This window comes from Hoplias malabaricus, chromosome 7 (genome assembly GCF_029633855.1).
Source record: "Hoplias malabaricus isolate fHopMal1 chromosome 7, fHopMal1.hap1, whole genome shotgun sequence".
NCBI classification, from domain to species: Eukaryota; Metazoa; Chordata; class Actinopteri; order Characiformes; family Erythrinidae; genus Hoplias; species Hoplias malabaricus.
This window is the reverse complement of record NC_089806.1, coordinates 947,673-973,916: the sequence shown is the minus strand read 5'-3', so window position 1 is coordinate 973,916 and position 26,244 is coordinate 947,673. Positions and strand designations below refer to the sequence as shown.

Sequence of the window (26,244 nt, the reverse complement as noted above, 5' to 3'; positions counted from 1 at the left end):
ATTACATCACAACAAACAAACATTATTTAAACAGCCATTGCCCTGAAGAGTGTGTTTGGTGTTAGTCAAAGTAAAGAAGTTACTGAAGATCACTGTAAAGACATTAGTAAGTAGTGGTAATAGAAAATGTTCTGCTCTGTGTCTAATGTTACACATCTCTTCTAGATTTTTATACATTCCCTCAACTCTGTCCTCCTGAGCACACACACCAACAGCAGCATTCTAATCCAGTGACTGACACACACACACACACACACACACACACACACACACACACCAACAACAGCATTCTAATCCAGTGAAGAGGATCTGTCCCTGGACCTGCCGACACACACACACACACACACCAACAACAGCATTCTAATCCAGTGACACACACACACACACCAACAACAGCATTCTAATCCAGTGAAGAGGATCTGTCCCTGAACCTGCCGACACACACACACACACACACACACACACACCAACAACAGCATTCTAATCCAGTGAAGAGTATCTGTCCCTGGACCTGCCGACACACACACACACACACCAACAACAGCATTCTAATCCAGTGAAGAGGATCTGTCCCTGAACCTGCCGACACACACACACACACACACACACACACACACACCAACAACAGCATTCTAATCCAGTGAAGAGGATCTGTCCCTGGACCTGCCGACACACACACACACACACACACACACACACACACACACACACACACACCAACAACAGCATTCTAATCCAGTGAAGAGGATCTGTCCCTGAACCTGCCGACACACACACACACACACACACACACACACACATACACACACACACACCAACAACAGCATTCTAATCCAGTGAAGAGGATATGTCCCTGAACCTGCCGACACACACACACACACACACACACACACACACACACCAACAACAGCATTCTAATCCAGTGAAGAGGATCTGTCCCTGGACCTGCCAAAACACACACACACACACACACACACACACACACCAACAACAGCATTCTAATCCAGTGAAGAGGATCTGTCCCTGAACCTGCCGACACACACACACACCAACAACAGCATTCTAATCCAGTGAAGAGGATCTGTCCCTGGACCTGCCAACACACACACACACACACACACACACACACACACACACCAACAACAGCATTCTAATCCAGTGAAGAGGATCTGTCCCTGGACCTGCCGACACACACACACACACACACACCAACAACAGCATTCTAATCCAGTGAAGAGGATCTGTCCCTGGACCTGCCGACACACACACACACACACACACACACACACACACCAGTCAAAGTCTTCCTCTCTGTGAGCCGGAGCCGCACTGAGGCGACCCTCTCGTTTACTGGAACAAACTCCAGCCGTACAGCCACCAGCCGGGGACTTGTGAGTATCCCCCACCCGCCCGGCGCCTCTCACCCTGTGCAGCTCCTGAGTAGGAGAGAGACCAAGCTCCATGACACCAGTGGCCCCTTCACACCACACACCTGCTCGGGATCTCGCGGGTGGTGATCTCCCCACATTAAACGTCTGTTAGTGTTTAATAGTGAGTGTTACTGAGTGAACACAGCAGACGAAGCTAAAATCACACCTCATTCTTCAGTAAAGTATTCAGTACAAATCCAACTGATCTGTTGTTGTTATAATGTTATATTCTAGAGGAAATGTTTAAAAATGAAGAAGATGATAAAAATGCACAGTGTGTACAGAACTACAGCTGTGGCTCCACTGCTGAACACTTGTTGATGAACTGCTCTTTAAAGTCTGTCTCTAATGAGACTCAGTTACACACTCCTTCAGTTCAGAACACTGCTTTATAAACCAGGAACGTTCTGGATTACTGCACAGGTCTGAGACGGACTGGAGATATATCTAACATCAGACCTGCTCTGTGTGTGTGTATGTCTTTGTGGGTAATTGTGATTGTGTGTGTGTGTGTGTGTGAGTGTGTGTGTCTATACTGTCTCACACAGACGCACTGAGGAGTCGGGACCCCAGACCCCAAACCCAGCGTAGAGGGGCTCAGTGAATGTGGAGGTGAATGTGTGTAAGTGTGTGAGTGTGTGTGTGTGAGGTGAGATGGTGTAGAAGGACAGAGTGCCAGACCCCCAGTCCAGATACACTCCGACTCTGTTAGAGTGAGAGGGGGGGTGTATCTCAGTTTCCTGATCATTGTGTCTGACCCTGTATCTGTTCCCAGAGTAGAACAGACTCCAGGAGAATTTATTGTCTCCAAACATACACTCAGCTTCTTCTCCTTTCCTCCTGATTCCTCTGTACGACACCGAGATATCAACCCTCCACCCTCCGCTCCACTCCACCTCCCAGTAACAGCGTCCAGTTAAACTCTCCACACTCAGAACCTGAGGATGATGATCAAATCTCTCCGGATGATCTGGATACGACTGAGTCTTCCACACACTCTCCACCTTCCGGTTTCCCTCAGACAGAGAGAGAGCAGTGTGTGCTGTGTTTGGATCCAGAGTCAGATCACAGTAATCTGTACACACACACACACACACACACCAAAAATAGTTAAGTGGTTTTTGTGTGTTAGTGTATTGTGTGTGTGTGTGTGTGTATGATGTGTGTGTGTGTGTGTGTGTGTGTGTGTGTGTTAGTGTATAGCATGTGTGTGTGTGTGTGTTGGTGTATAGTGTGTGTGTGTAATAGTGTATAGTGTGTGTGTTAGTGTTTTGTATGTGTGTGTGTAGTGTGTTTGTTAGTGTATAGTGTGTGTGTGTGTGTGTGTGTTAATGTAGTGTGTGTATCTTACATTTCTTCATTCCTGGTCTCATTCTGCTGATTCCTCCGTGTTGGACTCTAAAGATCAAACACACACATTTATAAACGCATTAAACTCCACATCAACCTGAAACTAGGGCTGTGACCATAAGCTCATTCCCCCAACACCGGGGTCATGTGATACCCCCTGCGTGGGTTCAGCTCCTTCCCCTCATCACCTCACAGTGACCCCTGTTTTTTAATTCCCTTGAATCTTTATTTAAAAACAAAAATTACAGTGAAGTATTTCCACTGTTCTACCAGTCCGTCTCTGTAACTGTAACTGTGTAAATATAACTCCACAGAGTGGGGCAGAGGTGAGTTTACCACTGGATCATCTTTCCCTCTTGTTAATCTCACTGTTTGATCAGTTGGGAAGTCAGGACCCTCTTAAAATGTATCAAATGTAATTCAGCTGCTCCACAGTCCATGGTCACAAAAAATCCCTCAAATTAATAAACTGTCTAAAGAGATAATCACACAGTAATCACCATTCACAATCAGCACAAGAGAAAAGAGCTAATGACCAATAAGAAAGTAATTCACTAAATATATGTGAAGATTGTGATGGAAAAATGCATTAACACTAATGAGTAATGGTTAATAATAACTAATGATTTATATTAATTCACCTTGACTCTGTTCTTATTGCATTATGTAGGCCTTAGTGAGCTTGTGTGACCTGAAGGAATATCGTGTTGTGCTACTGTGACCCAGGAGATAGCGGAGACTGTGGGAAAGGGTGTCACGCCTTCGTCTCGTCATGTCTGTTGTCCCCGGTCATGTGCTCTTTTTAGCACATGGCTATGTTTTGTTTATGTTCGAGTCTCCGCCTTTGTTCCGCCTCCTCGTCCGTGTCATGTGTTAACCCGTCCTCGTTATCTGTCCAGGTGTTTCTCATTTGTGTCTGTATTTAAGCCCTCTTGTGTCACGTCCTGTTTGTCGTACATTTCACCTTTGTTCAGTCGCGTTGGTTCACCTTTCACATTTCTCCTATGTCTAGTCAGTCGTGTTTTCTGTCTGTCTCCGAAGTTTCCTCTGTCGTCGTTTCGCTTCGTTGTCCGTCTGTCCCCGTTTACCCTGTTTATTTCTTAGTGTGTAGTTTAGTCTGTTTTCCTTATGTTCAAAGTCTGTTTTGTTATTTTCAGTTAAAATAAACGTTTACTGTGTTTTAGCGAGTGCGTCCGCCTCTCTCAATCCACCCCTCGTTCCTGACAAAGGGCTGAAAGAGCAATTCTGAGGGAGTAGGGGAAACTAAATAGAGTGGAAGAAGGGAGTCAACAAACTGAAAGACACCTGCAACCTTTTCTCCTGACAGTAATAAACTAGAATCCACCAATAAGGGAATGTTTGGGTTGATGTAATAACGCATGATGATGTACGTGACTGGGGTCATATATATATACTGTATGTTTTTGTTCAATAAATGAGAGATAAGAGAGAATTTTTGACTGCAAGTTTTATTCCTCTGTTCTCCCCAAAGTATTCTTTGAGCATCAATCTTCCTTCCTGGTGATACTTAGAGATTAATTTTAGATTTTGCCATAACAAAGATACCAATAACGTTTGTGTGTGTGTGTGTGTGTGTGTGTGTGTGTGTGTGCGTGTGTGTTAGTGTATTGTGTGTGTGTGTGTGTGTGATAGTGTATAGTGTGTGTGTGTGTGTGTGTTAGTGTATAGTGTGTGTGTGTGTGCTCACTTGCCCCCACCTCCATGAAACATTTACAATGCAGTGCAATGTGTGATCTTTTGCCCCGTTACAGAGGTGGAGGTGGTACAGGTGGTGGATCAGAGTGCAGGGCAGAATGAGATTTATAATTATTTATTTTAGTTGATCAGAACAGAACGGGTGTTTAGTGACTCATGTTGTGATTATGAAACTTGTGAAGAATGTGTCATATAGGATTTAAACCCTAATCCTGTACACAGCAGAGAGAGTGGAAAAATTTCCTCAAAAACGGTGTGAGAAAAAAAGTGGGAAAATAACAAAGGAAACACCACTCCTGGGGTGAACAAACAGAACTTTCTGAAATTAAATAAAAGGCCATTCAAAACGTCCAAAAAACAAAATGGACTGGGCACAGCTCCGCCCTCTTCTCCTTTCTTTAATTTCTGTTTTACTTTAAGGTTTTTCTTATTTTTGCTTTTCTTCTTTTTGTCTTTTTACTTCTGTTTTTTTTTTTGAAAGCTGAATCACCAACTTTTCCAGTTACCCCTCCACAAAGGTGTGACAAAGAGTGACGCTTCAGGCTGTTTTTTAGAGTGACACACAGCTGTAGCTGATTGGCACTGATCACACTAACAAAAGTTCTTATCTGTCCACAAGAGGTCTTCCCAGAAGGATTATGGCTTACTAATGTACATTTTGGCAAACTGCAGTCTAGGTTTTTATATCTATGTGTCAGCAGTGGGGTCCTCCTGGGTCTCCTGCTCTAGAATTTCATTTGATACACCCTGAGCCTGTAGGACAGCTTGAATTTTTTTGGGACTTGATTGGGGCTGCTTATCCACCATCTTGGACAATCCGGCATTGCAAACTTTCATCAATCTTTCTCTCCCATCCAAGAGATTAGCTAAAGTGTCATGGGTGGTTAACGTCTTGATTATGTTGCACACCGTGGACAAAGGAATATCAGGATCTCTGGAGATGGAATTGTAACCTTGAGATTGTTGATATTTTTCCATATTTTTTGTTCTCAGGTCCTCAGACAGTTCTATTCTCCTCTTTCTGTTCTCCATGATTAGTGTGGCACACACAGACCCACAATGCACAGAGTGAATCACCTTCTCTCCTTTTTATCTGGTTTCAAGTGTGATGTTTATATTGCCCCACACTTGTTACCTGCCACAGGTTTAAACCAGCATCACATGTTTGAAACACAGTTATTTAACCACAATGTCTGAAAATATATAAAGTTTGGCTTTTTTCTTGTGTTGTTCCAATAAACACAGAAAATAAACATGTGTAATTGAAATCAATTTCCAACATAATTGCCAATATTTCTGGCCATGACTGTAGGCCCAGCCTGTAGTTATTTCAATTGTTTAATTGTATTCATCAATTCATTTACAGTATTCAATGTATTTGAATTATTAAAAATGTAACACATACAAGTTTAATAAAGTTATTGAACTAATTGATTAGTAGTATTTTAGTAGTAATATTAGTAGTAGTAGTTCAGTAATAATATTAGTAGTAGCCTTGAATCCAAAATAAGATAAAGTTCTTTGAAGAAACTAAGAGTTTAAAAATGGTTCCCTGAAGAACCTAAAAAGGTTCCAGATCATGTTAAATAAAACAGTTCCTCAAAGAACCCTGTAAATTATCTTAGGTTCCTTAGAGAACCAACTTTTTCAAAATGGCTCCTTAAGGGGTTCCGCTGGTGTGGCAAGATGAGGAACCCCAAAAGGTGCCTCAAGTATCCTTTAGATTTTAGAGTGCTGAAGCTCCAAAAGCCGGTCGTGTTTACACTGTATTCCTATAAGGACAATTGAAAGTGGTTCTAAGGCCACAGTGTGTGTGTGTGTGAACTCACTCTAGTATCTCCAGTGCACATTGTGGATCCTGCAGTAGATCAGAGAGCAGCTTCACTCCAGACTCTTCTGGGTGATTGTAGCTCAGATCCAGTTCTCTAAGGTGGGAGGGGATTGATTTCAGAGCTGAAGCCAGAGAAGAACAGCCGTCATCTGTAATCATACATCCAGATAATCTGCAGAAAGGAGGGCAAGAGTGGAACAGGTGCAAGTAATACAGAGAATAATACAGCAGCTCTAATGTAAAAACAGTAGTCAGTTTATAACCAACATATAAACGTGTTACCAAATTAATAAATAAAATAGCAGGCCCCTGGTCAGCCTGGGCTGAAACCTCTGCAAGAGAAACACACAATTAAGAAGATTTCACACAATGTCCAAAAGCAAGTGAACATATGTAAAAAATCACATTTTGACTGCATTGGCACATTCATTTGTGTATCTGGAGTTCAGGTGAAATATAACCAAGCAGTTTGTTGTTGTCTGTCTAAGAATATAATGAGTTTATTCAGATTGGGTCCTGCTTCTTACTTATATAACAGGCAGTGAACGGTCCCACCCTCTCATCTCAGTCTGTCTAATCACAGCGCTGGACCAGTGCTTATGTGAGAGTGTAAAGACAAGGTTAAACACAGCAAAACAGACACAACAAGCGCGGAGAAATAAGAGCTCTGAGTAAAAACGGAGAAAGAGAGAAAGGAGAGGAAAAAGAACCGCACGAAAACAGCTAACAGCTATCGGTAAGATATTAATAGAAACATAGCCTTTTTGACATATTTGACATGCTGGCACGTTCTTCGACCCCAGAGGGTTAAAGAAACGAGACAGAGGTGTGTAGATTTTTCCTATTTCTGTCCTATTCAGAATATCTTCTAAATTTACCTGCAGCCGACTAAAAGGCAGGCCACACAATCAGAAAAACCCTCCATGGTTAACTGTATTTTTCAAAATAATGTTGTTGTGGAAAGTCTCTCGACTGGAATTTTGTTAAAATCTTAAGTTTACTAGTAAATTCTTTGAAATCTGATGACCTGATATATCTTTGAAACTTGAAGACCAATAAAAACACATTTTTAATCTTAAAATCTAAATGCACATGCACTTTTGTGTTTATTGATGTTGTTTTTCATTGTGGCTGTGTAATTAGACCAATTAATATTAGAACAAATGTTTTACCATAATATCCATAATAAAAAGAAGCACATTAAACAACTGAAGAGAGACAGCAAGTTACTTATTATTACATTAATAATAAATTGCAGTAATTTACTCTCTGACGTACAGACTCTGTTCCTAAATATAAAGAAATTATAATTATTTTGTTACACTGAAAGTATGCTTACAGTCAAAATAATAATAATTACTGGATTTATAGACTGTATGCATTGTTGCAGAGAATAAAATGCTTTATCTCCAGTCCACTAACACATTTTAAACATAAACCATGTTTAGAGGATTGACCAAAAGAATTTGTGCCATTTCAGAATATGTTTTACCTGAGAGTCTCCAGTTTACAGAGTGAACTCTTCAGTCCAGCAGAGAGCAGCTCCACTCCTGAATCCTGTAGGTCATTGTTACTGAGGTCCAGCTCTTTCAGGGAGGAGTTTACTGACTGTAGAGCTGATCCCAGAGTTTCACAGGAGTCTTTGGTGAGATTACAGCCAGTGAGTCTGTAAAACAGAGTAAATACAGCATGAGGTGTGATTATGTGGAGTGATAATACTGTCTATATGCTTCTTTTTTCATTTAGAATAGGTTCACTGGACTGATATATTGTTTGTAACTTGAGTTAAAGTCTGTAATTTACTTTTCCTACGTCAGTTCCGGGTGAGAGTATCGCTGGCGTTGGCCTGTGACTGCCACTTCTCCCCGCCTGTGTTTTGTGTGTCTTCAGTATTGTTCCATGTGACACAATTGTACAACTGTGGTCACCGCTGTTGCTCTGCTGTTCTGCCGATTGACTGTGGCAGTCATCACCACTGCTGCTCTGCTGTGCTGCTAGTCGAGTGTGGCTATCATCCCTGGTGTTGCTCTGCTGTGCAAGCAGGCCCAGTGTGGCCATTTGCCACTGCTGCTCTGCTGTGCATGCCGGCCCGGTGTGGCCTCTGTCTCTGCTGTGCTGCTAGCCAATTGTGGTTATCATCTCCGGAGCTGCTTTGCTGTACATGCCACTGTTTTCCACTACTGTTCTGCTGTGCTACCCGCTGAGTGTGGCTGTCATTCCCTCTGCTGCTCTCCTGTCCACGCTGTACCAGTCTCTGCTGCTACCCTGTTGGGCACGCCGACCTCATGGGGCTGCTGTCTCCACTGCTTCTCTACCATGCCGCCGATCAAGTCTGGCTGTCATCCCCACGCTGCTCTGCTGTGCATGGTGGCCAAGTTTGGCTCCTGTCTCCACTTCTACTCTGCTGCACGCCGACCGAGTAACTATTTACTACCACTGTTCTTCTGATTCTTCATCTAAATCAAGTGTAACTGTGCCTACTGTTGTTGCCCTACTTTGTTAATCCTCTCTCTTCTCTAATAATGAAGTACTTAATTGCCCTGGCCCTGTTATTGTTTGTACCAGTCCTTCCTAAGATTCAGTTCTGCCCACAGCCCCCATTACATCCACATTACATGATGCAGTCATATGAAATGCAATCATAATTTTTATTCCTAAACCCGCTGCTACAACTGCCAGTAAAGCTGGCATACTGTCTAGATGTCGCTATGTTCACCAGGGTTCCAGACAACTACGCAACAGAACTTTCAGTTTTTCTTGAGGAACAAATATATGCTCATTCTGGTCTACATCTCGTCCAGCTGCACATTCTGTATATTGTACCCCTATTCTTTCTAACTTGCGCTCTCTTACCCCCTCTCAACCTCTGTCTTCTTTTGCATTGTTGAATGTTCGCTCTCTTTCTAACAAATCATCTGTACTCTAGGAATTTATACTAGATATTAATGTCGACATGTTTTTCCTAACCGAAATCTGGCAACAAGCAGGTGATTTTTATGCCCTTAATCAGGCAACCCCTCCTAATTTCAAGTTTATATGCAGACCTTGACCTTCTGGGCGCTGAGGTGGTGTGGCTGTAATTTTAAATAACAAGTTCAACATTACAGAACTCAGGCCTTTATCAGCCTCATCTTTTGAATATCTTGCTCTAAAACTGCCTGGTTCTACAACCACAGTCGTACTTTATCATCCACCAAAACCTAATGCAATATTCCTCTCTGAATTATCTGAACTTCTCACACTTGTGTGTTCATTTTCACCTCGATGCTGCTAGTTGGTGACTTTAATATTCATATAATTAATCTAAACCTTAACCTTACTAATGATTTTCTCTCACTTCTTGACTGTTTTCAATTCATACGACACATACATTTTCCCACACATGACAAAGGTCATACTCTAGCCCTTATCTGTTCGTCTTCCTTACCTGTTTTGAATCTTTGTCCTCATCACTTTCCACTATCTGATCACAGGCTTATTCTTTTCACAGTGCCGATGGCTGTCCCTCGTTGTTCCAATTAAAGACACGTTTTCTTGTGTAAGACACATTCTGTAGATCCTCTTATTCTTAACCATTATATTGCCAGTACTTTTCCTATTGATTCTGCCCCACCTTCTCCTGAAGAACATGCCACACTGTTAAATTCTGCACTCCTTGAGTCTCTTAATACACTAGACCCTGTGAAATATAGAATGGTGACTTTTATTTCTCCTTCTCCCTGGTACACTAATGAATTACGCACCATAAAGCAGACTGGCCATCAGCTGGAGAGACTCTGCAGGAAATCTAAGCTTTTGGTTCATGCTCAGACCTATAAGCAGCAACTAGATGCCCACAGAGATGCCTTACATGCTGCTAAATCATCCTATCTGTCCAAACTTATTAACAATGGTAATACAAATACTTCACATCTTTTTTCAACAATCACCAAACTATTAAAACATCCTGACAGTGCTATTGCTGCTTCTCCGGCTCTTTGTGATTCCTTTCTACATTTCTTTGAATCCAAAGGTGTGAAGATCAACAGTGATCTTGTGTCTTCCGCTGCTAATGACTCTTCACTTTCCACTTCAACCTTCCATTCTCCAGGTGATATCTCATCCTCCTTTTCTCTTTCTGCTTTTCATACTGTTGTCTCCTCTTTCATTGCTAATATTTTAATGAAATCTAAAGCTACAACTTGTTCACTAGATCCTCTCTCTTCATCTTTAACTAAAGCCCGTCACTCTGCCCTGGCCCTCATCTCACTCTTATTAATCAATCACTGCGTACTGGTCTGGTTCCATCTATCTACAAAATTGCTGCAGTCACTCCTCTATTTAAAAAAACCTGGCTTGGTTCCTCTGGCTCTAGTTAACTTCCGGCCCATCTCTAACATTCCTTTTCTGGCCAAAGTCCTGGAACTTACTGTTGCTAGTCAACTTCAAAACTATCTTGAAACTCACAATCTCTTTGAACCATTCGAGTCCAGATTCTGTCCCTTCCACAGCACTGAAACTGCCTTAATAAAAATTTTGAATGATCTTCGTTTAGCTGTGGATTCTGGCTCTCTCTGTATCCTATTACTATTAGATCTGAGTGCAGCTTTTGACACAGTAGGCCACTCCATTCTTCTATCCAGGCTGCGGGAGCTGGAAGTTGATGGTTCCACCCTGGATTGGTTCATATCCTATCTAACTGACAGAAAACAGTTCATTACTCTTTCTGGTCACACTTCTTACACTGCTCCTGTTACTCAAGGGGTACCTCAAGGATCAGTCCTTGGGCCCCTTCTTTTCATTGTATACATGCTTCCACTTGGACATATCTTGCATCATTTTAATCTTGACTTTCACTGCTATGTGGATGACATCCAGATTTATTTTAGTACTAAATCCATTAATAACTCACCTCTTGACCAGTTAGAAACCTGTCTATCAGAAATCAGGAAATGGATGAATCACAACTTTCTCATGTTAAATAGTAACAAGACTGAACTATTGCTAATCGGTTCCAAATCAATTCTCAAAAAAGTAGGTTCTCTTTCTCTCTATTGATAATTCATGTGTATCTCCTTCTTCCCCGGTTCATAATCTGGGTGTCATCCTCGACTCAACTCGTTCACTTGGTGCCCACATCAGTTCTATAATCAAACCTCTTGTTTTCATCTGCGTAATATTGCCAAAATCAGGCCATCTCTTTCTCAATCTGCTGCTGAAATCCTTATTCATGCCTTCATCTCCACCTGTTTAGACTACTGCACCTCTCTTCTCTTTGGCATCAGCTCTTCCTCTGTCCACAGACTTCAGATTGTTCAGAATTCTGCTGCCCGCCTTCTCACTCGCACTCGCTCTCACCAACACATCACACCTGTTCTCCAACATCTTCACTGGCTTCCCATAAAGTACCGTATTCAATTCAAAATACTTCTTCTCACTAACAAAGCTCTAAATAACCTTGCTCCTTCAAATCTGTCTGCTCTTCTCCATCCCTCATGCACTCACACTCTCAGGTCTTCCTCAGTCGAGCTGCTCACTGTCTCTCCTTCCAGCCTCCACAGCTACGGTGATCACTCTTTCTCTAGATCTGCTCCGTGACTCTGGAACTCTCTTCCCACTTCAGTCATTCTCCAACTCTCTCTATATTCAAATCAAACCTCAAAAAACATCTTTTTTTTTTGCAATCTGTTCATGCTTGTTCTGTTTGTTAATGTTTTGTATTCTGTATTTGCTCTGTTTTGTTTGTCTTTGAATGTGTTCTATGTATTAACTATTGTAAGTGTCTTTGAGTTCTTGAAAAGCACTATATAAATATAATGTATTATTATTATTATTATTATTATTATTATTATTATAGTTATTCATTCAGGATTGACTCCACAGAAAGTTTTACCTGAGAGTCTCCAGTTTACAGAGTGAACTCTTCAGTCCAGCAGAGAACAGCTCCACTCCTGAATCCTGCAGGTCATTGTTACTGATGTCCAGTTCTTTCAGGGAGGAGTTTACTGACTGTGGAACTGATCCCAGTGTTTCACAGGAGCCCTTGGTGAGATTACAGCCAGTGAGTCTGAAAAAACAGAGTAAATACAGCATGCAGTATGATGATGTGGAGTGATGATACTGTCCATATGCTTCTTTTTTCATTTAGAATATGTTCACTGGACTCATATATTGTTTGTAACTTGAGTTAAAGTCTCTAATCTACTTGTTCATTCAGGATTGCCTCTACAGAAAGGTTTACCTGAGAGTCTCCAGTTTACAGAGTGAACTCTTCAGTCCAGCAGAGAGCAGCTCCACTCCTGAATCCTGCAGGTCATTATGACTGAGGTCCAGCTCTTTCAGGGAGGAGTTTATTGACTGTAGAGCTGATCCCAGAGTTTCACATGAGTCCTTGGTGAGATTACACAGAGTGAGTCTGAAAAGAAATAATAATCACTGAATATTGATGATTTAACACATTCTGTTTTCCTCTTGCACGAATTAGTAATCACTGAAAGTGCAACCAACCTCACTGCTGACGCATTTGCTGACTTCTTCACCAGCAAAGTTGCTGCAATTAGCCGCCAGTTTTCTGACCTTTCTACACAGCCTCCAGCTCTCCCTTCGAATCCTCCTAAACCCACTGCTTCCTTCCTTTTTTCATCCCTCTCACAGAAGACGAGGTATCAAATCTTCTTAGAGGTGGCCGTCCTACATCCTCCAACTTGAAACCATAGCTCCGTCTATTGTGTCGCCAGCCACTCATGTAATCAATTCTTCACTAACCTCGGGAACATTTCCAAACACCTTCAAGCAAGCTCAGGTAAGACCTCTACTCAAATAACCTTCTCTTGCTCCTTCTATAGTAGAGAACTACCGACCAGTCTCTCTCCTCCCCTTCCTGTCTAAAATCATTGAAAGAGCTGTCTTTAAGCAGGCAACAAAATTCCTTTCCCAACATAACCTTCTTGACTCTAACCAATCCGGCTTCAAGAGCAGCCACTAGTCGGAAACTGCACTTCTGTCAGTAATGGAAGCTCTTAGAGATGCCAAAGCGACAGGTCAGTCCTCAGTTCTCATCCTTGCTGACCTTTCAGCAGCATTTGATATGGTCAACCATCACATCTTAGTAAAAAAAAACTTACTGACATGGGCTTCCAGAACAATGCACTCTCCTGGTTTGAGTCTTATCTCACTGGACGACCCTTCAATGTGTCATGGCTTGGACAAACATCAGCGCGACACCACCTCACCACAGATGTGCCCCAAGGCTCAGTGCTGGGACCCCTCCTCTTTGCCTTGTACACCACCTCTCTAGGCCCAATCATACATTCGCATGGCTCCTCCTTCCAGTGCTATGCAGATGACACACAGCTCTATTTATCCTTTCCTCCAGGTGACACTTCAGTGGCAACTCGAATCTCTGACTGTCTCTCTGACATATCTACATGGATGAAGGAACATCACCTCCAATTGAATTTATCCAAAACTGAACTGCTGGTCCTCCCAGCCAAGCAAGCTATTCTCCACAACATCAGCATCAAGCTAGAGTCCCTATCAGTGGCTCCCACCAAGGTTGTAAGAAACCCGGGTGTCATGGTTGATGACCAGCTGACCTTCGCAGATCACGTTACCGCTGACTTTAATGTTCTCTTTAACTCTCTGCTCAAGCTAAACATCCAGTCATTTATCAGTGGTCCGTTGCCTGCAAGGAGCACAAATATGTTTTCCAGGCTACTTGCACTAAACATATGGAAACAAAAAAGCTGCAGGGCAAATGGACTGAATTTTATTGACAATTTTAATCTGTTTTTTGGGACACCAACTGCACACCAACAAAAGAGGTGTCAGATTGCTAATAGAGAACTTTATCTTCTCTTTGAGCAACTTCTCTGCTCCCAGCAGTGAAGACGCATCAAAGTTAACAGCTAAGGACTCTGGCGTCACCTAGGAGACACAACATACTCCACCTTCTGAGAAGGCAGAGTCTTCACTATCACTCAGGGACTCTGAACAACAACATCATGCCCTTACTGATAGTGCAGCATCACTGGATGAGAGCCATGCTATACAGTATCAGCTTCCAGAGACACCGAAACTGTACAAGCAAGCTACACGATTCTCCATCTCCACCTCACCCTCACCCCACCTGAATCTTCCAGCAACAGTGGAGAACCTGGTATCTGCAGGAACAAAGCTGTCACTTTCCCTGTCACCTAGTCCTCAGGTACAGAGAAAAATCAGCCCAGATTCACCTCCACTACCATCTACTGCCCCAAGGACTCAGAAACCCTCCTCCTCCCCGCTACACTCATTGAAAGTGGCCTCAATGAAGCTCAGCCAGATGGATGATCTATTAAACAAAACTCCCCTACAGCCTACAACACCTCAAAGAAAAAGCTCCAAAACCATCAGATAGGCAACTTCGCTCTCTATGTCATTGTCAACAGGAGCTTCACCCACCTTCTTTCAATGAAAGGGATGAGGCCACCTCAAGTAATCAGAGAGACTGATACTTATTGGGTCCATGCTGCTACAGTGATAATGTCAGCAGTCCATGTTTTCGAAACAAGCTCCGACCCTGTGAGTCTGTAATGTCTCCCATTCCACTACTTATCAGAATCAGAAAAAAACAAATCATCTCCAAAAGAACCCAAGTCCTTTGTTTTAAAACTTGCTCTTATTAATATAAGGTCTCTTACAAATAAATCATGTATAGTCAGTGAACTTATCATCTTGCACAATTTAGACTTTTTGCTTTTAACAGAAACCTGGCAAGAAAACAGCACTAATGCTGTCCTTTTAGAATCCACTCCCCCAGACTATAGTTTTAATAGTGTATGAAGAAAAAACAGAAAAGGTGATGGAATAGCCACCCTGTCTAATCATATATTTCAATGCAAGCATGCAGCGTTTGGTGACTTCCTCTCTTTTGAGTTTCTAAGTACTCTGCTATTTTAATACTTACTATTTATATACCACCTAAAAACTCTGCAGATTTTATTGATGAATTTACTGAGCTGCTAACAGTCATTTCAACTGATTTTGATCACTTTGTCATCTCAGGAGACTTTAATGTGCACAATGATAATGCCTTGGACAAAAGTACTAAGGAACTTTATGCTCTACTTGATGTCTTAAAACAATGATGCCTCTGAAAACAAAAGCTGTATCTCGTAAGAAGAAAGCACCTTGGAGATGCAGCATGGGGTAAAATCCAAGAAATACAAGTGCAGAAAGACTGAGCGTAAACGGAGACACATTAAGCTTCACATTCACTTGGAAATTTATAAAGAGAAACTCCAAAAATACAATTTGGAAGTTAGAAAGACCAGACAAACCTACTTCTCTGAGATGATTAGTAAAAGTTCTAACGCCCGCTCATTATTCATAATATAATATAAACCCACCACCACAGGTTTAACCCAGAACTACTCTCTGTGGAAAAATGTAATGAATTTGCAGCATTTTTTAGCAATAAAATTCTAAACATCCGGCAGGTGGTCTTCAATATGTCTCTTGACAGCAGAGCTGTTCTGATACAGCCTCAAAAGCTGAAATGTGCCCTGTCTGAACTCACTGCTATTGATCTGAAACCTCTAGAGAAAACTGTCCAGCATCTGAAACCATCCACATGCATTAGACGTGTTTCCTGCACACTTTATGAAGGATGTCTTCAGTTGTCTGTCTGAGGACATACTGCAAATAGTAAATGGGTCTCTACTTTCAGGGATCTTCCCTCAATCATTTAAAACTGCAGTTACCAAACCTCTCTTAAAAAGAGCAGTTTAGACAGCACTCTCCTGAACAACTACAATCTCTAATCTTCCATTCACAGGCAAAATTACTGAGAAAGTTGTTTTTATTCAGCTCAGCAAATTTCTACATGAACACTGTTATTACGATGACTTCCAGTCAGGTTTCCATCCACATCACAGCACAGAAACTGCCCTCATAAAGATCCTAAATGACATCCGTCTGAACACAGACAGTGGTAAAATATCTGTGCTAGTGCTTCTCGAACTTAGGGCTGCATTTGATACTGTCGATCACAGCATCCTTTTAGACAGACTAGAGCTTTCAAACTGGGCGGGGCTTTCAGGAACAGTTCTTAGCTGGTTAAGCTCGTATCCAGCGGATAGAGACTACACTATTGCTATTGGTAATTATAAATCAAAACGAACATCATTGACCTGCGGTGTCCCACAAGGACCAATTCTTGGGCCTCTACTGTTTAACCTTTACATGTAACCACTTGGACAAATCCTTAAAAATAGTAAAATCGCCTTTCATAATTATGCAGATGACACTCAGATCTATTTAGCTCTGTCACCAGGTGACTATAGTCCCATTGACACTCTCTGCAATTGCGTAGAATCAGTAAATAACTGGATGAGGGACAGCTTCCTTCAACTAAACAAAGATAAGACAGAGGTGATTGTGTTTGGCATCAAGGAGTAAAGACTTGAGGTCACTACTCAGCTCAGAGCTCTAAAGACTAAAGGCCAGGTCAGAAATCTGGGCCTAATCCTGGACTCAGATCTCAACTTTAATAAAGGCAATAATAAAATCTGCATTTTATCACCTTAAGAACCAGACTCAGAAAAACTCATTCAGTCATTCATCTCCAGCAGCTGGACTACTGCAATGGTCTCCTTACTGGACTTCCCAAGTCCACAGTTAGGAAACTGCAGCTTATTCAAAATGCAGCAGCTAGAACTCTTACCAGAACCAAGAGCCACATCACTCCTGTCCTCAGGTCACTGCACTGGGCCCCGATTAAACACAGGATTGATTTTAAAGTGTTATTAATTGTTTATAAATCAATAAACTGCCTTGGACCAAAATATATTTTAGATCTGCTAGAAGTGTATGAACCCAGTGGCCCCTGTGATAATTCGGGACTGGTCAGTTCATAGTGCCCCGGGTCAGAACCACACAGGAGAAGGCAGCTTTCAGTCACTATGCTGCCTGCACCTGGAACAGACTCCCGAAAGAACATCAGATTTGCCCCAAATATTACTCTCTTCAAATCTAGACTAAAGACCTTCCTGTTCTCCTGTGCCTTTGAGTAGCACTGCAATTAGATTGAATTAAAAATATAGATCTATGTATTTTATTACTAGGACTATTTTAATAACTGTCCTTTTTTATTATTCTGTTTTTACTGTTTTAAATTTTACTGAATAGCTTTTAATAATTTTTATTTTATTTTTATTATATATTCTGTTTTAATTCTATTTTATACCTTCTAACCGTTTTTATTTTCTTTTACTTTTTAAGTTCTACAGTAATTTTTCTTTATCACTCTGTAAAGCACTTTGAATTGCCATTGTGTACGAAAGGTGCTCTATAAATAAACTTGCCTTGCCTTGCCTTAGTCACTGACATAAACACACAACATAACACAACTCAACACACACATTAACCCCAAACACCACCTCAGAACAACTAGTGGGGGAGCTGCAGTGCATCCTGGGAGTACCCACCATGAGTCTTAGCCCCACCCAGTCTCTGGCCACACCTAGTATATGAATATAAACATAACAGACCTAATGTAGCTGTAACACTCACCGAGCTTTTCTGCAGACAGTCACAGCTGGCATCAGTATCCTATAACCCTCCTCTGATGTTCTGTATTTACTCAGGTCCAGTTCCTCTAGCTCCTCCTCTGAGGTCAGGAGCATGCAGGCTACAGCTGAACACTGTCCAGGAGAGAGCCCCACTACTGAGTGTATCTCTGAGTTTAGATACTCCTCAATCTGTCTGGAGAGGGACTGGTCCTTCATCTCAGACAGACACAGGAACAGGTTGATGGATCTCTCTGTGGAGATGTGTTGATCTACTTTGATTAAGCACTTGATGTACTCTGTGGTTCTTGCTGGTCTCCTGTGTGTGTGGGTCAGTAGACCCTGTAGAAGACTCTGATTGGACTCCAGTGAGAGTCCCAGCAGGAACCGGAGGAACAGATCCAGGTGTCCATTCTGACTCTCTACAGCTTTATCCACTGCTCCCTTCAAAATATCCTCTCCATACTCTGGTATAAAACACTGCAGTGGCTCCATGATGTTGTTCTGAAAGCAGTGAAACACAAAGACAGCAGCCAGGAACTCCTGAAAACTCAGATGAACAAAGCAGTAGACCTTCCTCTGGTGGATCACACACTCCTCCCTAAAGATCTCAGTGAAGATCCCAGAATACACTGAGGCCTCAGTGACATCAATGCTGCTCTCTCTCAGGTCCTCTTCATAGAACATCACATTGCCCTTCAGCAGCTGTGTGAAAGACAGTTCAGCCAGTTTCAGAAGCTCGGTTCTGTTGGACTCCAGGAGTTTCTTTGGGTCTCTCTCCTCTTTCTCCTCATACTTCTCCTTCTTCATGTTTTTCTGAGTGAGCAGGAAGTGTGAGTACATTTCAGTCAGAGTTTTAGGGATCTCTGTGTGACTCTGTGTGATGATTCTCTGAAGAACAGTGGCTGAGATCCAGCAGAAGACGGGAATGTGGCACATGATGTAGAGGCTCCTCGCTGTCTTAATGTGGGAGATGATCTTCTGGGCTTGGTCTTGGTCCCTGATTCTCTTCCTGAAGTACTCCTCCTTCTGGGGGTCGGTGAATCCCTGAATTTCTGTCACACGGTGGATGTACCGAGGAGGGATCTGATTGGCTGCTGCTGGTCGGGAGGTGATCCAGATTAGAGCAGAGGGAAGCAGATCTCCTCTGATGAGGTTTGTCATTAACACACCCACTGATGATGTCATGGTGATGTCAGACACTTCGTCACACTGTTTAAAGTCCAGTGGAAGTCTGCTTTCATCCAGACCATCAAATATAAACACAGCTCTGAGCTGGTCATATTTCTCTGGGTCCAGATCTCTGAGCTCAGGATGGAAGGCACACAGAAGTCCATGAAGACTGTACTGATCATCTTTAATCAAGTTCAGCTCCCGGAACGAAAGCACAAACATGAGATCTACCTCCTGATTGGCTGCTCCTTCAGCCCAGTCCAGAATGAACTTCTGCACAGAGACAGTTTTTCCAATTCCAGCGATGCCTTTAGTCAGAACTCTTCTGATCTCCTGCTCTTCTGCTCCTTTCTCCTCTTTTCTGTCTCTGAGTCTGAGATCTTCAGCCTTCACTCCTCCATCAGGACCTTGTAGAGGTTTAAAGATGTCTGAGCAGTGGATTGGAGCGTCCTGCTGGTGTCTCCTGGGTGTTTTCTCCATCTGTAAAACCTCATGTTCTTCATTCACTCCTTCACTCTCTCCCTCGATGATGTAGAGCTGAGTGTAAACACTGTTCAGGAGGGTTTTATTCTCTGGGGTTCTGATTCCCTCAAATAAGTTCTCGTACCTGTTCTTCATCCTGGTTCTGTGTGTGTGTAACACCTCCTCCACTGCTGGGTAAGAACCCTGCTGCAGATCTCCAGGTCCCTCTTCCAGAGTGAGAGTCTGTAGAGCTTTTACTGAGGAGTGTTTCCTGGTGAAGATCAAACACAGAAACACCATCAGACAGTGACCACAGTGAGTTACTCAGAGTCTCACTCAACAATAAAAACTGCTGTCACCTGAAAATAATACATTAGATGGTGTCTTTATCACAGTGTATTTGACCCCATTGTAAATCAATAACTCCAGATAAATAGAGCATTACAGAATGGTTCTAACTTCACCTCATTTATTAAATATGTTCCTAAGCTCAGTGAGCCATAATGTCTGAGTCTAAGCCATCATCAAGGAAAGATACTTTATTACTTTCACATGATTGAGTGTCAGAACTCTCATCCTCTCCTCCCTGTGTGTGTTAATATCCATGAAGTGTGTACAGATAAAATCCTTTTATACCCCTCTGGTTTGAGTGCTCCTTGGTCTGGTGTTGTGTGTGTAACTCGGTTGCTTTGTCGCCCATGTCTACACTGGTTCATGGCTGTTTTCTGTTGGTCTGTGGTTAGTTCATAGTTTAGTCTTGTCTAGTTCCATGTATCTACCCGTGTTTATTTTGATTCTGTCTTTTGTGAATAAAATTTCTTGCGTTTACGCCCCCCTATTTTGTCCTCCCTGCGGAGCTGTGACAGTATGCAATAAGGAGTGAGAAAATGGAAGGGGAGGGGTGAAGAGAAAAAAAAAGGAGAGAGAGCATGGAGATGGCACGTCAGTAAAAAAACGGTAGAAGTTAAGCAAAAAAACTTAACACAGCTATCTTTTGTTCAGTTATTACATGAATTGCTCACTCAGTAATTATAGTTAGTATTGACGACCACGTTTGTGCCACATTTGTGAAGAGTTCCAAACGAGAATCTATTGGTTTATAGCCAGCCTTGCTAAGATGCTAAGTGTGTGTTTTTGTTTTTTTTGTTTTTTTTTTGTTAGTCGTTATTTGCTCTCTCTCCATTGCTCGAAAAGACTGTGGTGTTTGAAGAACGAGCATTGTTACACTTTTTTCATTACGCTGGACACAGAAACTCACTAATTCTGACCCAGATAGTGCTCTGAGTCCCCGTGTGGCTCAGAGTTCCTCTGGCTTCGAGGGAACACGCTCAGCCTCTCCATTACTGCCTGAAGAGGGTGGTCTACACTTGTCAACCACGACAGCACGATCGGCCTTGCCATTGTCGCTGGGAAACTTTGCTCTCATTTTTTCCTACTACATAGTTAAACCAAGGTACACCTTTCTGATATTTATTTTTGCTCTTTTGAGTGAAGCGACCACTTAAGGTTTGGGTCTTTACGTTCCTGAGCATCGTCTCAGGCCTGCAACGTTTTTATGTTTACTTAATTTTAGGTTTTAAGTATTTAAGAACCTGGGCCCACAAGAGTTAAGATACCTTTTAAGGTATCTTAGGTAGGTAAGGTATTCAGTGATCTTTTAAAGGTGTACTATATTATACCGTGTAACGTACACATAAACAAAGTGTTGTGGGTAATGGTGTGATTACGTAAAACTGAATTTGTTATTGGTTTATAAAGTGGAATTAGGCGATTGTTAGGTGGGTTTATTCAAAAGCATACTGTGTAAAAATCTGTAAATTTGGTATCTGATCATTTGTGTAATGTAAAATTTCTATGAAAAGATTAGAAAATTCATAACAAAAGGTGTGTGTGTGTGTGTGTGTGTGTGTGTGTATATATATATATCAATAATACATTGTTGAAACATCTAATTTTTCATACATGCGTATTTGAGTTATCACTTAAGTGTAGTGGAGGTGTTATTAATTTACATTGAGGAAGAGGGCATGTGGAATTCAGAGCCCTTATTTTTGCCTTAATTAATAGTATAGGGGTTACACATATAAGAAAATGCAGGACATTTTATTTTACTATTTACGTTTGACTTACTCCTCTGTATTATCTGATCCACCAATCAGAAAAAGACTCCCTGTTAACAGGAAGCGTCCATTGTGAAAAGAAATAAACTGTGATGATACGGGGACAGAGAAACACCCCCTGTTCACAATGACTGTGCCCTCCTGTAAGTCATTAACCCTTTAAACATTAACCCTTTAAGTGTAACTAGAATCTTTTCTCTTTATTAAGACCAGACCAAGTCATGTTTAAAAACACTGAAGTTAAGGGAAAAGCCCTGTGTAACCTGCTTTAGTGATATAAATGTATACATATCAGACAGTTCAATACAGCGCGTGCTCAGAAAAAGCCTTATTGTCTGTTCATAATAAACTACAAACCTGAAGACTACACTGAACTGAAATGACAACTAAGTAACAGTAATTTTAACCTATATACTAAAGGCATGTTCCTTTATATTTTATCAAACAGAAGGAATATAAACTTGATAAAGAAACAGGACGTCACTGGATCCCAGATATTTATGAAGAAACATTTACATTTCTGTGTAAAAGTCTGATTGATAAATGGTTGTGTTTGTAATGGAGGTCACAGATGTGTTTAATAAACACTGAACAACACACTCTCTGGTGTTGTAGCTTTAATATCTGGAGATATTGTGTAAGGTTTTACAGAAAAGCTGTGGTGAACCTCTGTAACACAGCCTCAGGAGACACAGCCTGCACACAGCTCCACTCAGTTTCAAATCTATGTCTATGACTGAGTCTCTGTGCTGGATTTAGAGAGATCTTCCTGTGAGATATAATTATAATTATCACTGAACTCACACAGAGCATCACGATCATTGTTATAGTGTCATTTGTGAATTTGTAAACCATGTGTGAATCAGTGTTAATGCACAGTCAACTGTAACTGATCACACTCTGTTGCTAGATTGTGTGATGAACTATATATAGATGAAATGTCCTGAGTGATCTAATATCACAGAAAACAGAAAGAGAACTGAAGTACAGAGTGAACTCTGCATTAAAGTTGTTTAACTATTATTTCTTTAATCATCTGTGTTACACTGAGGGTTTGTAACTCACTTTCTGTCAAAGGGGACGCCTCTCTTTCTGGACCCTTCACTCTTCTTAGACACACAGCTGGGTTCTCCTCCATCACTGAATACAGGAGGGTTCCCCATAGACACCTCACTCTTCATAGACACACAGCTGGGTTCTCCTCCATCTCTGAATATAGGAGGGTTCCCCATAGACGCATCACTCTTCATAGACACACAGCTGGGTTCTCCTCCATCTCTGAATACAGGAGGGTTCCCCATAGACGCTTCACTCTTCACAGACACACAGCTGGGTTCTCCTCCATCACTGAATACAGGAGGGTTCCCCATAGACGCTTCACTCTTCTTAGACACACAGCTGGGTTCTCCTCTATCACTGAATACAGGAGGTTTCCTCCTAGACTGGTCACTCTTCACAGACACACAGCTGGGTTCTGGAGAATGTGATGTGTGAGTCTGAAATCTGAAAACACCAAACACATTATCCAACACACTTCTATTACAGCTTATTAATTTTACTGTAAATAAAGCAGGGCATATAGAGCTATAAAAAAAATTATAAAGATCACAGAGTATATAAACCATAGGTCTGACGTCCCTAACATTTCACGTTCAAGCTCCACTTTGGACTGATTCAGTAAAAGCACAAGCACATTTATGGTTCTGTATAATCCAGTCATGAGGACTTCTCATTTTAACTTTATACACAGTACACAGTGATGTCTTTCCAGGACCAAGGTGATAAATAAAACAATTCACATTCATTCATCCATTCATTCATTCATTCATTCATTACCTGTAACAGTTTTTTCCTATAATAATTGTAGATGTTAAGGTGTTTTACATGAATAAATAAATAATAAACTGATATGAACAGAACTGTGAATGAGGTGAAGAGCAAAGAGCCTCACTCCTAATAATCTCTGATTTAAAGTTACTCACTGTGGGTCAGAGGCTCCTCCTCCAGCGCTGGAGTCCTGAATCTCCATCGTAGAGTATTTACTGTTCACACACAGCAGGACCCCTCCCTGTGTTCGGAACAGGACATTACATTCCATATCGATTACAAAATTCTGTTATTAACATATAAAGCTCTACATGGGCTCGCTCCTGAATACCTTCAAGATACTGTTTCCTATTATGAGCCTCCACCTTTACTCAGATCACAGAATACTGGATTTTTAATTGTTCCCAGAATTCAGAAGGCCTCAGCTGGGGGAAGAGCCTTTTCTTATAAAGCCCCCAGACTCTGGAATGATCTTCCAGATAATGTTCGGGACTCAGACACAGTCGCAATCTGCAAATCTAGGCTAAAAACTCATTTGTTTAGTTTATCATTTGGTAGCTAATGCTCCCCCATAGATAAAGGCGGCAGATCCAGGGGGTCCATGGACACAGGGAATTATAGTAAACTGAGACGCTGGTGTCGATCACTCAGGTTTGTTGACGGTGGAGCGGAGGGATGCCAGTGTTTCAGGATGCTCCCGCGTCTGTGTGTCCTTCTGGTTCTCTCCTTTTAGTTGAAGCTGTCATAGTCAGATCTGCCGGAGTCATTAGCCACACTCTGGAAATGTTCACATTCTCTGCTTTACATTCACCCAATCAGATTACAACTAACTCCATCCCTCTACCTTTTTCTGAGTAAAAGCCCCCCACCTGTCACTGGACACTGATGGATGACTGTCGAGCTCCTGCTCCACTCTTCAGACCAGCTGCCCACGCTCCAGCCACCACCACTGTCCTCAGAGCTGCCCCTACACTGAAATTTTCACAGACTCCTAACTATTACCAGTAGATTTACCAGAGGAGGATAGGTCCCCGATGTGAGCCCTGGTTTCTCCCAAGGGTTCTTCCTTAGCTGAGGGAGTTTCTCTGAGCCACTGTCGCTCCTGGCCTCGCTCTCCTGGAGATTTACATCTTTACATTCTTTTTTTTTGTCTTACTGGAATTCTGTGAAGCTGCTTTGTGACATCATCAGTTGTTAAAAGCGCTACACAAATAAATCTGAAATGAATTAAACACTCACATTTATTAATGAACTATTGATAAGTAATTTATAAATTATTTAATAATCTGATACTGTTACAGTGTAGAATCATCACTGTTATAGAGCCTCTGTGGCTTCTGGGCCAGGTCCTCTCCTGGTTACTGCACAAAGCAACTTCTGAATCACAGGGTGGAGGACTCTCGTGAGAAATGGGTAAGACTTAATTGCACATAGCTCACAGGTGGATGGTTGTCTCGCTACAAGAAGAATCTAGCTCAGTATTCCTGGTACGGACATTATAGGGCAGAGAGAGAGAGTGAGAGAGAGAAAGAGAAAGAGAGTTAATGCTGGACTGAATGTACACAGGAGAACTGAAACAGACCTGAGGACACAGGCTGGAGCAGTAAGTGTGTGTTGCTGTGTTAGTTAGTCGGGGTGTCACAATACACACAGTAATATTAGTTTTTTTGGATGTGGGGTTTCGATACGAGTTGTGATCAAATACATTAAGATTTTATTTAAAAAAAACATTCTGAGCAGTTTGTCAACCCGTGTTAAGGAGTCGCAGCCATCTGCAGAGCTGGACATAATTCTGAGCCGTGCTGTAGTTTAATGCGACATCTAGTGGCACGGTGTGTAATAGTAATGCTGTGTTACTATGACAACCCCAGAGAAGTGTTTAGAGCTACTGGGGAATCTACGCCATGCTACTGTTGTGTTTAGCCTGCCGGACGATTAGCTGGATGTGAAATGGCTAGCAGAGAGAGTAAGACTGGGCTGGAACTAGTGCTGCCAACCGTCCCGTACGATATGGGATTGTATTTGGACACTAAAAGATGCGTTGTTTTGAACTGATAGGGGGTTGTTTTGCTGCTGTGCTGAGAGCAGCAGGTCACTGCTGAGAAACAGGGAACTTAAAGCTCTGCTTATACAGAACTAATGTTAGCACCATGTCCCCATTTTTAATATATTTAAAGTTTCTGGTACCAGTCATCTTTCCAAATATACTGTTGTGTTTGTATTAGCCTCTTTGTCTTCTACATCAAAAATAAAAGGGATGTTCTTTCTCCATGTTGTATCGAAACTGTATCGTATGGTGAAGCCAAAACTGCAATATCACTGTAAGCCCGGAGTTTATATCTACTTAAATAATTTATGTACATTGAACTGAACAGTTTAAATTTTATTGCATTACTATCAAATGTAAGTATATTATACTCACATTAGTACACATTTAAATCTATTAAGAGTTTTAAGTTTAATGAACTAAAAGAAAGTGCAAATATACCAAAATGAATGGAATTAAAATAAAGGTTTTAGTGTTTATGTTCATTTCTCAATGTAATGTATTGTAATGTATATATAATCACTGATGGAGCTCCACTTTCAGCTTCTCTCTTTTCTTCTCCTCACTCCGCCGCCATTTCTCCCGCTGTTTAGTTTATCTCTCAGAGTCCTGTTCTGTCTCTAATAACCCCTCCACTCTTCTACACTTCACTCAGGAATAAACTCACCGTGTGGGTGAAACCTCTCTGTTCGTCTCCTACAGCTCCGTCTCTTTATTCCTCCTCTCTGCTCCGTCTTTTCTTCGCTCCGCTCCGTCTCTC

General features: G+C 41.7%; 1 protein-coding gene across 1 annotated transcript; it reads right to left on the bottom strand.

Moving 5' to 3' along the window:
- Positions 1–1,179: 1,179 nt before the first annotated feature.
- Positions 1,180–26,244, bottom strand: LOC136701584 (NACHT, LRR and PYD domains-containing protein 12-like). The gene is made up of 10 exons (XM_066676191.1): positions 26,152–26,244; positions 23,593–23,678; positions 22,676–23,113; positions 17,860–19,761; positions 12,548–12,721; positions 12,200–12,373; positions 7,820–7,993; positions 6,326–6,499; positions 2,782–2,828; positions 1,180–2,505 (listed from the first exon to the last, which is right to left on the bottom strand). Exons 2-10 carry the CDS (start codon positions 23,637–23,639, stop codon positions 1,961–1,963), a joined length of 3,675 nt encoding a protein of 1,224 aa, XP_066532288.1. The 5' UTR covers positions 23,640–23,678; positions 26,152–26,244; the 3' UTR covers positions 1,180–1,960.

Bases quoted from the DNA above. Each gene is read 5' to 3' on its own strand.
- LOC136701584 (XM_066676191.1), bottom strand. From the start codon at position 23,639: ATGGAGATTCAGGACTCCAGCGCTGGAGGAGGAGCCTCTGACCCACA. The intron at 23,114-23,592 runs GTGAGTAACTTT...TGGTGTTTTCAG, and splicing joins GGAGGAGCCTCTGACCCACA to ATTTCAGACTCACACATCAC. The intron at 6,500-7,819 runs GTAAAACATATT...TCCTTTCTGCAG, and splicing joins TGTAAACTGGAGACTCTCAG to ATTATCTGGATGTATGATTA.